Genomic DNA, 14,020 nt, shown 5'->3' on the forward strand with positions numbered 1-14,020 from the left:
TATATTATAAAACTAGTGAATGACACCCCGGGGTTTGAAGGTCTGGTATCGGATGACATTGAATCAATCGTATTCCTTCCACCTAGAGGTACACAACCGTCTGAGGTAACCCTGGTGCCATTCAAGTCGGCCTATTGGGCAGGAGTATTCTTAGATCATAAGGCTACCCTGCGGAACTGGGGCATCAGAGTCTATCCATACTCCACCCCAGGGTACCCTCCAGCATTACTAAACCAGCCAACACCGCACGCAAAAGTTGGTACCCACATGCCTGCCCCTAACACTAGACCGCTTTCGATTTTAAAAAATGCATTAGGATCTGAAGTACTGAAAACTCCCTTTCCAACAGCAGCCTTTAATGATGACTCAAGTCAATGCTGGAGTTGGCTTCCAGCCATCCTGTCAACAAAAAACTCAGACTGACCACAAGGAGTAGTCCCCGCGGACCAAACCCGCAAAATGCAGGAAAATATAAGCCTTCAAGTTGCCTCATCCGCTACAGCGTACAATCTAGCAGTAGATCCCACCTTTTTAATGTGTTCGTGGAACATCAGCGGTCTCCAGCAGAAATTAAGGAACTCAGAAGTCCATTCCTTCATTTGTAAGCATGCAGTAATAGCCCTGCAGAAAACCTGGGCCACACAAGGATGCCCCGTTATTGGCTTCACCGAACTATGGAAACCAGCACTGAGGGTTAGCCGCTATGGTCACCCAAAAGGCGGCCTGTCCACATATATATCAAACAACTTAAAAGGCCCAATTACACAACTAAAATTGGATGAAGACTGGCTACTTGGGGTCAAAATTAACGCATGGCGGGAACAACGTTCACTCTTCCTTTTAAATGTGTACATTAACCCAAGTACACGCACAAAAAAAGAACATCTCACATGTCTAACGGTAATTATGAGTGACTTAGCCGCAGAACATCCCAACTCAGACTGCATTGCCACGGGGGACATCAATACTAATCTATTCCAAGGAATAACAGCCGAAACCGAGGGGCCTTTCTTATTTTCCTTGACCGAGGCTGTAATCCAAACAATTCCGCCCAATCAAGCCTACTGCGGTCTAGGAGAATTTTGTGTGACGCGATTCTATAGCGCAGGCTACCTGGTAATGAATGGTAGATCAGAGGGTGATACCCCCCCCCCAACTGGTCTTGGACAAATGGAAACAAACGACCCTACCTGGATTACACCATCTGTAATTCAGCTCTGCTCCATTGCTTGGTCAGTTTCTGTATCCATCCACGAACTGAAAGCGATCACCGGCCTCAGGTTATATCCTTCAACATTAACTCAGAGAAGCATAAACCAGCCCCTCCAACCTGTAGGGGAATACATTCTGAAAACTTAAAGCGCCTCAGATGGAGTGAGGATATTAGTCCAAATATTTTACAAGCAAGCATGGATCTGATTAGTGATGGAAGTGATCAGAATGTCTCCCCGATTGCGACATGGACGACGCTATACACGCACCTTATTAACCTATTTCCAGCAAATCCGCGTCCCCCAAGGAGTACCTCCTCGTGCCAGTTTATACTCTCACAACAGTCAAAGCTACTTAAGAAAGAGAGAAATAAAGCTCTATGGCTACTCGGAAAGGCACCGGGGAATAGCGAATGTTTAAACTTATATCAGAGGGGTATAGGTGCCTTCAAGGGATATAATTTAAGTGAAATACAATTGGCGAATTATAATTAGTTCAAGAAGGAGAAATCAATTGTCCTAAGGTGTAACTAATACATCAAAGTTAAATGAACCAAAACCATGAAATCACATATAATAAATTGGAACACATACACAACATATAAACAACAACGCACAAAGGTGTATATTAAAAAATGAATTTTATCAGAGGTATTTTTAAAAATGATTCAACAAAGCAGAAAATAGGAAATGCAGGTACACAAAAGTAAAATCAAATTAATATGTGTCACAGCAAAACCTAAAAAACATCTATCCCAAATCAAAATGAATTAAACATTGCAGGGATAAGATGATAGTGTCGACGTTTCGGTCTCTTAAAGCACAGTTTCCGAGACCATCCTCAGGACTGATGTCACTTATATACTGCTAAGCACTGCGGTGTAATCATGAACAGGAATATTGTGAGTATAGCATTGGAACTTGGCAAAAAGGATCCTCGATCGAGCGATGGACCTATTATATCGTTAATTAAGCCCTTTCTTGTTGGTGCTCTCACGTTGCTAAGGGCATGAGCGACGGACGAACTGAATGCTAGTCCGGTTGGTATTAGTGTGAAACACTTTAGTTTAGGCGAGATGGACTTGATGTTTAGGAGAGACGGACTTGAAGATGATAAAGTCTCTTCGCATCAAAGGATTGTATAAAACGCTGTAGTTTTAGCCTTTTGCACTGTGAAAATATCCTGAAAATGTAGATATATAAGGACTGCTCGGCTCAATAAGTAGGCAGATCCGCTAATGTCTATGAACGTCGAAATCAATCTGACGAACCACAGGGGTGAGGCAGAATGAACTACAGCGTTTTATACAATCCTTTGATGCGAAGAGACTTTATCATCTTCAAGTCCGTCTCTCCTAAACATCAAGTCCATCTCGCCTAAACTAAAGTGTTTCACACTAATACCAACCGGACTAGCATTCAGTTCGTCCGTCGCTCATGCCCTTAGCAACGTGAGAGCACCAACAAGAAAGGGCTTAATTAACGATATAATAGGTCCATCGCTCGATCGAGGATCCTTTTTGCCAAGTTCCAATGTTATACTCACAATATTCCTGTTCATGATTACACCGCAGTGCTTAGCAGTATATAAGTGACATCAGTCCTGAGGATGGTCTCGGAAACTGTGCTTTAAGAGACCGAAACGTCGACACTATCATCTTATCCCTGCAATGTTTAATTCATTTTGATTTGGGATAGATGTTTTTTAGGTTTTGCTGTGACACATATTAATTTGATTTTACTTTTGTGTACCTGCATTTCCTATTTTCTGCTTTGTTGAATCATTTTTAAAAATACCTCTGATAAAATTCATTTTTTAATATACACCTTCGTGCGTTGTTGTTTATATGTTGTGTATGTGTTCCAATTTATTATATGTGATTTCATGGTTTTGGTTCATTTAACTTTGATGTATTAGTTACACCTTAGGACAATTGATTTCTCCTTCTTGAACTAATTATAATTCGCCAATTGTATTTCACTTAAATTATATCCCTTGAAGGCACCTCTACCCCTCTACTTTATTACCCAAGCCCTCAAGGGTTACTTTGGGTCGCTCACTGTTTGATAATAATTAAACTTATATCAAGCAGCTCAAAAGTCATTTAGGCTGGCGATCACTAATGACAAACGGACGCACGAAAACCAATTCTGGTGCAAGTTAGTTTGGGAGAGCAAGAGCCGCAATTCACGAAAATTCTGGGCCCTAATCAACCATTCATATCAGAGTACATCAAGTTTTGGATCGGCAAACATCCAGGAATCGGACTGGGTAATTTTCCTTACAGAGCACTTTAGGTCTCTAGAACGCTCAGGAACAACAGAGAGCAACCCTCTAAGTGAGAATGACACAGAAACTAGTAATATGCAGAGCACAGCCCTTGATTGCTCTCACCTGGTCCATGAGGACCTCCATATGTCGCAAGAAAGGGTTGCTACGGCTATGTCAAGAGCCAGATCAGATGGAGCGCCGGGCCCAAATGGCCTGCCACAGAAACTGTTTATATCTGATATAGCTCTCTGGTCAGGCCTGCTGACAAACCTCTTCAATTATGCTCTAAGAACTGCAATAATTCCAGACTCATGGCGGGGCACAATCATCCAACCTATTTATAAATCGGGATCCCGCGCCTCTCCTAACAATTATAGACTTATAGCACTTTTGGATATAGAGGCGAAGCATTATGATGGCCTCCTCCTGGAGGAGCTGAGGACATGGGCAAAAGACCAAAAACTGATCTCAATGAACCAAACAGGTTTTGTTGCCAACTCTGGGACAATGACCAATCTATTAGCACTGTCAACTATTGTCGACAAAGCACTCTCAACATCTAGGCCAGTGCTTTGCTGCTTTGTCGACTTTAAAGCCGCATTTGACAGGGTCCCAAGGGCGGTTTTGTGGGAAAAGTTGAGGAAATGGGGGATTCCTGATAGACTATTTGACGCAATTATTCGACTCCATTCGAATACTTGGGTTAGGGTGAAGCTGGGGTCCGGCACGCATCTCTAGCGGAAAATCTTGACAACTAGAGGTGTGAAGCAGGGATGTGTGCTGGCCCCAATGCTTTGCAATCTGTTTATAGCAGATCTGTCAACTACATTGGACGAAACCAACAGTCATTCCCCAAAAATAGGAGGCACGGCATTAAGCAATCTTTTATATGCCGATGATCTGGCACTTTTCAGCCTTACGAGGGTTGGGCTGCAAAGACTCCTCGATAAGCTGCTCATTTATACGACCATAAATCAACTAGAGGTTAATTTAAATAAAACCCAAGTTGTCCCCTTTGGTAGGAAACATCATGCGGGCGGAGGATGGTCATATAACAACATATGCCTCGCTATAGGTCAATCATATGAGTACCTAGGTGTCCACCTGGACTCTAGGGGTAACCTCATCAAACATCGGAATGAGATAGCAGTTAAAGCTATGACCCTTGCGGTCTCATTAGCCAAGATCTCAAAAAATCTTTCTGGCCCAACTCTCCTGCCACTCTTAGAAGTCTTGAGAGCAAAAATTGACCCTACTCTATCATATGGAATTGAGATATTTAGGGGCAAATTAAACACTGCCTTAAATCGACACACAACAAAAATCTATAAAAAGGTACTCCATCTTCCAAACTCCGCATCTGCAGCACAGGTAAGACTAGAGCTAGGGCTATTAAATTATGAGGCCTCTAACATCGGCTCATACTTAAAACTCTGTCATAAACTGAGACAGGTGGACATTGGCACACTAGAATCCTTAGTCTGGCTAGAAATCACCCAGAAAAATCCAGGAGGTATGTTTGGTCATCTTTTCAAGGACTATATTAATCAATTGTCGGCGAGCGACCTTTGGGCTCTCAACTCCAGTCGGACTGCATTCAAAACCGCCATTAAAAAATGTGTGAGAATTAGTTCCCTCGCAATAGACAAAGCCCTTTTTCCAAACGTAGGCATGCTTGGGCCCTTGTAAATTCTTACGAGCGGGTAGCACCGGCCACCTATCTGCCTTGCACATACTCATTGTACATAAAACGAAGTCTAATGGCAATTAGATTGGGTGACTGGCGCTTCCTGCAAGATCTGCCTTCTTGGCGACGAACGGCGGATGACTTAACCTGTAGAGGGTGTAGTAAGGCAGCTGAAACTTTGTTACACGTGGTTTGCCTCTGCCCAGCCTTTAATTCCCAGCGTAAGCTTAAACTCAAAGCATAATGGAATAGGTTGGGTGTGCGGACATGTAGGCAAGCCATTATCGTGGCTCTGAACCCTGAAAACACAGTTTTAAATTTAGGATTAACAACTTTTATCCTACAAGCATACCGTTCCCTTACTCAAAAGAGGTCCGCTAATAAAACTTAAGGGAAGAGACACGAAATTATATTATGTTTTGCAACCTGACAGTCTAATATATCGAGTTGTTCCTCTAGGAATTCCAGTTGTCTTTGATATGCATGTGGTATTTTGACAGTCAGTGTAACTAAAAAGGGGTGAACAGCTTTTTATATAACTTTTTACATTTTTGCTTGTTCCTTTTTAAAATGTTACAGAATTAGGAGGTCAAGGACGAGGAAGATTCCCATTTTTGTAACAGCCACCGAAGCGTTTGCTTGCTTTCTCCCAATTTTAATAGCTTTTACATAATGTGAACTTTGTAAGTTTCTTTTAAAGATATCTGTGTAATATCTAAATAAAGATTATTATTATAAAAAATAAAAAAAAGAGTCAGACTGGCATACTGCGGCAGGTACGTGCTCTCCACCCCTTGAGGACAGCCTTTCAGGGCTGGAACTAACTCCCGGATTCCTTCCCCAACACAACCGCTCAGCACCGCCCAATCCCACATTCACACTGTAAGCCAGCTCTGCCCCCTGCCATTCACTTGCATGAAGCTCTGCTGGCTCCACCCTAGACCACAACAATAGACCCCATGGCAGACTTAGGCAGAGCTACAAGAACAGGCAATGCCCACCAGCCCTGACATCATTGCACCGGTCTAGAGCTTGAGGGTGACTGAAAATTTAACTGGCAGAAAAACCCACTCCCTCACACCTCCCACCCTCTAAACAAACACAGTCTCTGCCGATTCACTGTGAGCAACCTGACACCCTTGGCACTGAAATGCTCCCAATGTTCCTTCTCCTCCATGAATTGGAAAGCAACACCCCCTATGCTCCTTACCAAACAGCCTCCAGTGGCTTTACAAAAACAACAAATTAAATATATTAGATGACGGTCAGTATTCCTGCATATACTAAGATTATGCAAAATAACACGTAAGCATTTAGAAGGACGAGAGATTCTTTACCAAAGCGCCACACTTAGAAACACCCTTTAGCCTTCTTCACAGAAGTGAATTACTAAGGTTAAGAAGAGGCCTAGAAAACCACTTTGATTATGGACTCCAGGCACCTCTGTTTAACTTCTTTAAATGTTGTAGTGCGGGGAGTCCCTTTTTAAAGGACGAGTTCCCTCACCCACCTGTAGGTGGCATGCTTCATCATTGGGAACCTTCTCGCACTGCGAGCCTTCTCACACTGTGGGCTATGACCCCCTCACTGTGAGGAAGGAGCTAGGGGATGTTTTTTATCGTAGTATGTAGGGAGGTATACTAAAACCTTCAGATACGACGGGCATGGAGGGAGTGTATGAAAATTGTGAGGGTGAAGTAAAACTAACTACCTGGTATGCTGAAGAGAAACTTTAATGGTACATCCAGGGGTCAGGATTCAAAAAAGGTGGTGTGGGCTATGGCAGGAGTTTTCAACCTGTCATGATCTCTAGGTGGTCAAATGGTCAACATGTTCCAGCCTAAATGCCCTCCGAAGAGGTGAAATGGCTTTCTTCAGGACCAGGTGACGTGTGAAAGAAATGTGAAGTAGTGAATGTCGCCACAATACCAATTCTGGTAGGTGGGATGAAAAGGATACAGCCAGCTAGTAGGGTAATAAACCAATCTCGGCTGGCCTTTATCATATAAACACACACCTGGATATTCCCAGGACATAGCAAGACACCATCGATCTGGCAATCTCGGCTAAGTGGTAACGGGGCTGTAATGTGAATCTGTACCCTCTCCACTACAAAAAGCCAAGATTGCCTGATCACTGGCATCTTGCTCTGTCTTGGGAATATCCAGGTGTGTGCTTATATGATAAAGGCCAGCCGAGATTACCATATCTCCGGTTGAGTCGAGTAGACAGCTTAGCAGTACTCTGCCCTTTGAGTTAGGCTCCATTTCACTGCCCAGAGAGACCTACATTACAGCTAAGAGGTAGTGAGTTAGCTCTTCATTAATTCATCCAGAGTGATCACCACAATTCAGGCGTCTCGCACATTTCTGGGAACAACTAAACAAAGCCTTATGTTCAAGGCTAGCCTGTACCTCCTAGGATATGTGTTTTTGTTTTTTCTTTGGTCTTACTTTTATCTTTTCTAGTGTTCCCATCCAGTGTCCATTACCATTCAGGAATGCCTTAGCATAGGCTTTCTATTTGCTATCTTATACCAAGTTATCAATATAATGTCCTCTGGGACCTTTTTATACGTATCTTTGTACTGTTGCTTATTGCTTTATCACATCTCCGTGTAGAACTGGGAGGATCTGGTTTACAATCAGAGCATTAAACAATAACGTGCTACCCACCCTGAGCATGTATAGTCAACTGAATTTTACGTATATGTATGACTGTACACTAAAGTGAACTCCTTTTTGCCCCTCTCCTAATATATGGTTTGGAAGCCACCATGAGTTCGTGCGCTGAGCATGAGTTGCCCCTAGCTCCACCGACAATACGGGTAAGCACCAAGAAATTGTTATTTCACATCATTTGCGTAGTCACAATTGAAACTAACAGTATATACAATTGTCACGTGGACTAAGGAGTACTTGTGGAAATGAATATAAACTTTTTGTTTAAATACTTGTCTTTCTACAGGGACGACGCTGACCAGCAGATCCTTACAGTTGGTTCATTAACCTACTAGTTAGCTGTATCCTTTTCATCCCACCTACCAGATTTGGTATTGTGGCGACAATCACTACTTCACATTTCTTTCACACTTCACCTGGTCCTGAAGAAAGCCACGTCCCTCTACGGAGGACATTTAGGCTGAAACATGTCGACAATTTGACCACGTAGAGACCAAGACAGGTTGAATCATCCTGCTATAGTCCTCCCCCTTTTATTAATCCTGACCCCTGGATGTCTCATTAAAGTTTATCTTCAGCATACCAGGTAGTTAGTTTTACTTCACCTTCACCATCTTCACACACTCCCTCCACACCTGGTTCATCTGAAGGTTTAAGTATACCTCCCTACTACTGCAAAATAACATCCCTGAGCTCCTCCCTTACACTGAGGGGGGCGTAGCCTGAACTGCGACTAGGTCTGCAGTGCGAGGAGGTTCCTGATGATGAAGCATGCCATCTACGGGTGGGTGAGGCAAAACGTCCTTTAAAAGGGACTCCCCTGCACTCTGCCGTTTCAATTCAGACCTAGGGTTGCTTTTTTGTGTTGCCATATTTGATTCATGGGGAGTCACTCCCTGTCAGTCTTTAAACCTTCTAAGCCTCTTTTTTGTGTATCACAACTTATTTCAATGTCATTATTTATTAAAGCAACAATTTATAAAGCCTCCCAACCCTTCACGGAAGATAGGAAAACACTCAAAATATTCATGTTTTTAAGGCATGTGAGATATTTAAACCCCATTTAAAAGGTGGTAACATTTACAGTTGATGAGCTATAATAAAATATAATTGGGTTATTTACACTTCTATTCCTACACTTTATAAATAATTCCACTGTAATTTTACTTTAAAGTTTAATTTCTGGAATGTATTCTTCAATCCCATTGACAGACATAAAGCTCGCTAATGCTCTCTGGTGGGACAGGGGGTGTGGTAAGAAATATGATTTGATTCATTTATTTGACTTTTTTTCTACAGTGCCAGTTAGATCAGACATTGGTCCCAGACCAGAAGATTATTAACAATAACCATTTTGCACATACAAAGAAGTATGGGAATTATATTTAGAGCGTCTTTGATTAGTATGTTTAATGGAGGCCACGATTCTTTGGGAAAAAGCTGTAATAAAAAGAGTGTGTGGCTAAAACTGATCGAAATGAGCAGACCCATGAATTGGACCACTTAATCGGTGCATAGACCGAATATCGAGTTTAAAATGTAAACATACACAAATATTGAGTTTTAAATATCGTGATACAGAAATATCGACAGGAAGACTATCGTGGTCAAGAATATAGACTTGGAGGTAAGAAATATCATTTTTGGAAATATCAAAGTTGTTTATATCATTTTCAAAGATAGTTGTTTAAAATATCAATGTTTTAATTAGTGTTATGTATTTTAGTATGTATTTTAAAAGTATGTGATCTATTTGTTTTTTAATATATGTGCTACATTTTTGGTAGTTATTAATTTTGTCTTAATTAAATTCTGTGTTTTTAAGTTCTGTAGTGGGTTGTGGGTTTATAGGGGATTAGGGTGGGAAGTAATTTACTTATAATAAATTAATGATTATTTTTTATGTATTAGTATTTATTTAATTTAGATTTTAATATGTTAATTGTGGGAATTAATTTGTTATTATTTATTTATTAATCAGTTGTTAATTATTTTTAATTAATTAATTGACAATTATGTTAATGGTGTCATTTTTTTAGGAGCGGCTGTGGGTTTATAGAGAAATGGGTGGGAAATAATTTAATTATAATAAATTAATTATAATTTCTTATGTTTTAGTATTTATTCAAGATTATATAGTTTTAATTGTGGGACTTAATGTATTATTAATTATTAATGTATTGTCTGTTTATTATTAATTAATTAAGTGGCAATTATGTTAATTGTGTCATTTTTGTAGGAGTGGGTTGTGGGTTTATAGGGGAAAAGGGTGGGAAGTAATTACATTATAATAAATGTATTACTATTTTTAATTTATTAATATTTATTTAATTTATATTTTATAGGGTTAATTGTGGGAGTTATTTCATTATTACATATTTATTAATTAGTTGATAATTATTAATACAAATTATTTTTTCATGAATTATGTTAATTATGTCATTTTTCTAGGAGTGGGTGGTGGGGTTTATAGGAAAACAGGGTAGAAAGTAATTTATTTATGATTAATTAATAATTGTTAATTAATGCTAAATAATTTATTAAAATTAAAATATGGCACTTGTGTATTTAATTTTTGATGTATGTTTTGGGGTTTATAGTGGTAAAGGGTGGGAAGTAAATTACTTTAAATTAATTAATAAGTTGTTGTTCATTGATGTTAATTTATTAATGTTAATTAGGTATGGAAATTGTGTAATGATTGTTAGGTGTAGGTTGTGGTGTTTATTGGGGTAGAGGGTGGAAAGTAATTATGTTTAATTAATTAATAATTAGTTGAATATTAATATTAATGTATCAATTGATAAATGTTTATGGTAAGTGTTTTTTGTTATTTTGTGCGTGTGTTTTGTTTTAATAGGGGCAACATCCGGGGCGTAAATGCATTTTTTTATTTGTTTACAAAAAATGAAATTAATCATATTTGTTTAATTGATAATTAGTTATGTTATTTATGGAGGAACATTTTTTTGAACATTTAAATGTGGGTTGTGAATTGTGTGGTGTTATAGGGTAGACAATTAAAAATATTACATTAATTTAATAAATAATGTTTTCGCTTATAAAAATGTTCTATTAAAAATAGTTTATTGTTTATAAATTGTTTTTGATTTTTTTTAAATAATCTTTCTAGGTATTTGTTAGATCTTTTTAGCATTCTAATCTGTTTCTATCTTTTGTAATATTTAAAACTTTTTTGATATAAGTTTTATTTTTTTGTTTTTTTAAATCTTTTGTGTTGTTGTTAATTTGTTTTTAATTTTGAACTGACTCTAGTGGAAATATCATTTTTTACCCCTCCACTAGCCAACACTTTCCCATCTCCTGCACAAACTGGAGTGGGAATAGTAAGTTTTACCCCTCCGCTATCCAACACATTCCCTACTGTTGCACTCGCTGGAGTAGGAATAGTACTTTTTATCCCTTCGCTATCCATCACTTTCCCTACTGTTGCACTCACTGAAGTTGGTATAGTAATTTTGACCCCTCCGCTATCCAACACTTTCCCTACTGTTGCACTCACTGGAGTGGGAAAAGTAATATTTACCTCTCACCACTATCCAACACTTTACCTACTGTTGCACCCACTGGAGTGGGTATAATAATTCTTACCTTTCTGCTATCCGACACTTTCCCTACTGTTGCACCCACTGGAGTGGGAATAGTAATTTTTACCTATCCGATATCCAACATTTTCCCTACTGTTGTAGTCACTGGGGAGGCAATATTAAGTTTAACTCCTCCGCAATCCAACACTTTCCCTACTGTTGCACCCACTGGAGTGGGAATAGTCATTTGTAGCCCTCCGTTATCCAACACTTTCCCTACTGTTGCACTCAATGGAGTGCAACATTTAATTTGAAAGACTATTAAATATTTTAATGTTTTAATTTATAATATAATGTTTTTTATTAGATTTTATGTTACAAGTGTATGCACTTATATATATTTATTTGTACATTTTCATATATTTATAAAAGTATAGAATAAATTAAAATTAATCGTTTATTGATTGTTTTAAAGGAAATATATATATATATATTTCATTTTATATATGTATGTTTAAATATTCTTTAAATTACATTTATTTTATTATATTTGTTAAAATGTATAATGTATATTAAATCTAAAAACAAATTAAGGTAATTTTATTTAATATATTTAAAATAAATTTTCATTTAAATAAAAATAAACGATCTTTTTTACATCTATATTTTTTACATCGATATTTTTGTTTCGATATTTTGTACTTACAATTTTAAATATAGGATGTCAATATTTTTGACTGCTATTTTTGCATCGATATTTGTATATGGGGATATTTTGGGAATCTATATTCTATCAGTGAACCCACTTAATCCTTTAAAGTTTTTGTTCAAAGGAAGACTGTTGAATGAATCATTGTCTTGAATTGGCACTGAGGAATGAATTAAACCTTGATGGAAATGCATCCATAGTAAAGTGCCACTTTACTGTCAAACGGTCATGAAATTAAGGCACCAGCCTGTTGTTATACCACTCTTTATGCCCTAATCACTATTCCCTACCTCTCCATAGAAATGCTTTTTTTATTAGCCCATAATGTAGAGCAGAGGTTCTGCAATACTTACTCAGAGAGTGTGCGACTGCTTAGAAAAATACATAATATTAGCACATTAACAAAGTATATGCACATAAAAAAGAAACACATTTTAAAATATTCTATAAATGTGAGGGCCTTTGAAATTGGAGGCTAAAATTATATTGGTATTCTTAGCTTGATTCGTGGAGCAGAGAAGGTACAGCAAATTGAATCTATTATTAACAAATGGTGGCCTCAACTGAAGCACTAGTATGTGCCTCAAAAAGAAAGCATATATTAGGAGCAAAAACACAAAAATGATATGCAACGGACTATCATGTTTTTAAATTTTTTTTTTTTATTTTTTTATTTTATAGAGTTTTATATAGCGCGAACTAGACCCGAACCGAATCAGGTATCAGAGCGCTTTACATAGCACAAGTTACGTTTTTACATGAGGACACACACTTTCATTTTTTTAGGCTTTCTTTGAAAAGCTATAACCTGCCCCTTAAAATGAAAATTAGGATTTTTATTTGTTTGTGAACTGAACAAACTATTTGCCATTTTAGCATTTGTTTGATGTATATAGGCTTCTGTATTTATGTGTATTGTTTTGAGGTTCGAGTCTTAGAATTCTTAGGCCGGGTCTCCGTCTGCCTGCAGTTATTCACTGAGGATCCACAACAGTCTAAAGGCTAAGAACCGCTGAAGAAGAGCATGAAACATACAAGATTAATTTGTAGACACCTCTAACAGGACGCAAATGACATACCGGGCTGATTGCAGCAAACTGTTTGCTTAAGCTATGTGGGAGACTTAAAAATTCAAAGAATGCCATGCTTTATTCTCGTTCATTTTTTATTTGCTCTGATAGTATGTAAAACGCACCTCGTCATTTGTGAGCTTCAGAAATATATCCCCCAGGACACCCTGGCGTGACCACTTTAGCACCCTCTCTTGCAGTGTGTGGAGCAGGTCAATGTGCAGCTGGGCCAGGTATCGCAAAGAGCTTGGAAGGAAACTTGGTAAAAGAGAATTTCACTGGTTAATGACACGAGCATACGGCATAAAAGCACACACGAGTGATATCACACGAGCATTATACATGCTAAGAAGTTAGCACAACTATTATCTTCAAAACTATATTTTACTGACCGCCCTCAAGTAATTTTCCAATGAGACACAAAGGGGCATATTATCGATGACGCTGGCCGCACTTAGCATTAAAATGTTAACGCCGGCTATCGCAGATAATTATCGCCATACTAGCGCTATATCAACAACGCTTAGCGCAATGGCGATAATTATCTTAGCCATAGCGATGTTTTCCATGGAACATCGCTGGTTTTCCGCGATGTTCCATGGAAAACGGCGATATCCTTGATGATAGGGCCTGTGGTCTCAGCCACACAATCCACCCCCGAGTTAGGTATGCCTTAGTCAGGAACTTAACAGACGTTAAATTCCTGCGTGAAGGCATACTTAATGCGATTTAAAATATCGCGACCCTTCCTTAATAATATCGCGAAGCTGCGTACGCGATATTTTCCCTGCTTGGATTCACAGCCACGCCTACTTTGCATCTCATTAGCGATGCAAAGTTAG

The 14,020-nt window shown here is 38.6% G+C and overlaps 1 protein-coding gene across 1 annotated transcript in view; it reads right to left on the reverse strand.

Moving 5' to 3' along the window:
* The window catches only part of ARHGEF33 (Rho guanine nucleotide exchange factor 33), a 508,340-nt gene that overhangs the window by 254,001 nt on the left and 240,319 nt on the right, over positions 1 to 14,020 (reverse strand). The window contains exon 9 of the mRNA XM_078647973.1: positions 13,304 to 13,436. Within this exon, the coding sequence (XP_078504099.1) occupies positions 13,304 to 13,436 (133 nt within the window). The remainder of the gene's footprint in view (positions 1 to 13,303; positions 13,437 to 14,020) is intronic.

The sequence above is a fragment of the Lissotriton helveticus genome, chromosome 6, assembly GCF_964261635.1.
Source record: "Lissotriton helveticus chromosome 6, aLisHel1.1, whole genome shotgun sequence".
In the NCBI taxonomy this organism is placed as follows: domain Eukaryota; kingdom Metazoa; phylum Chordata; class Amphibia; order Caudata; family Salamandridae; genus Lissotriton; species Lissotriton helveticus.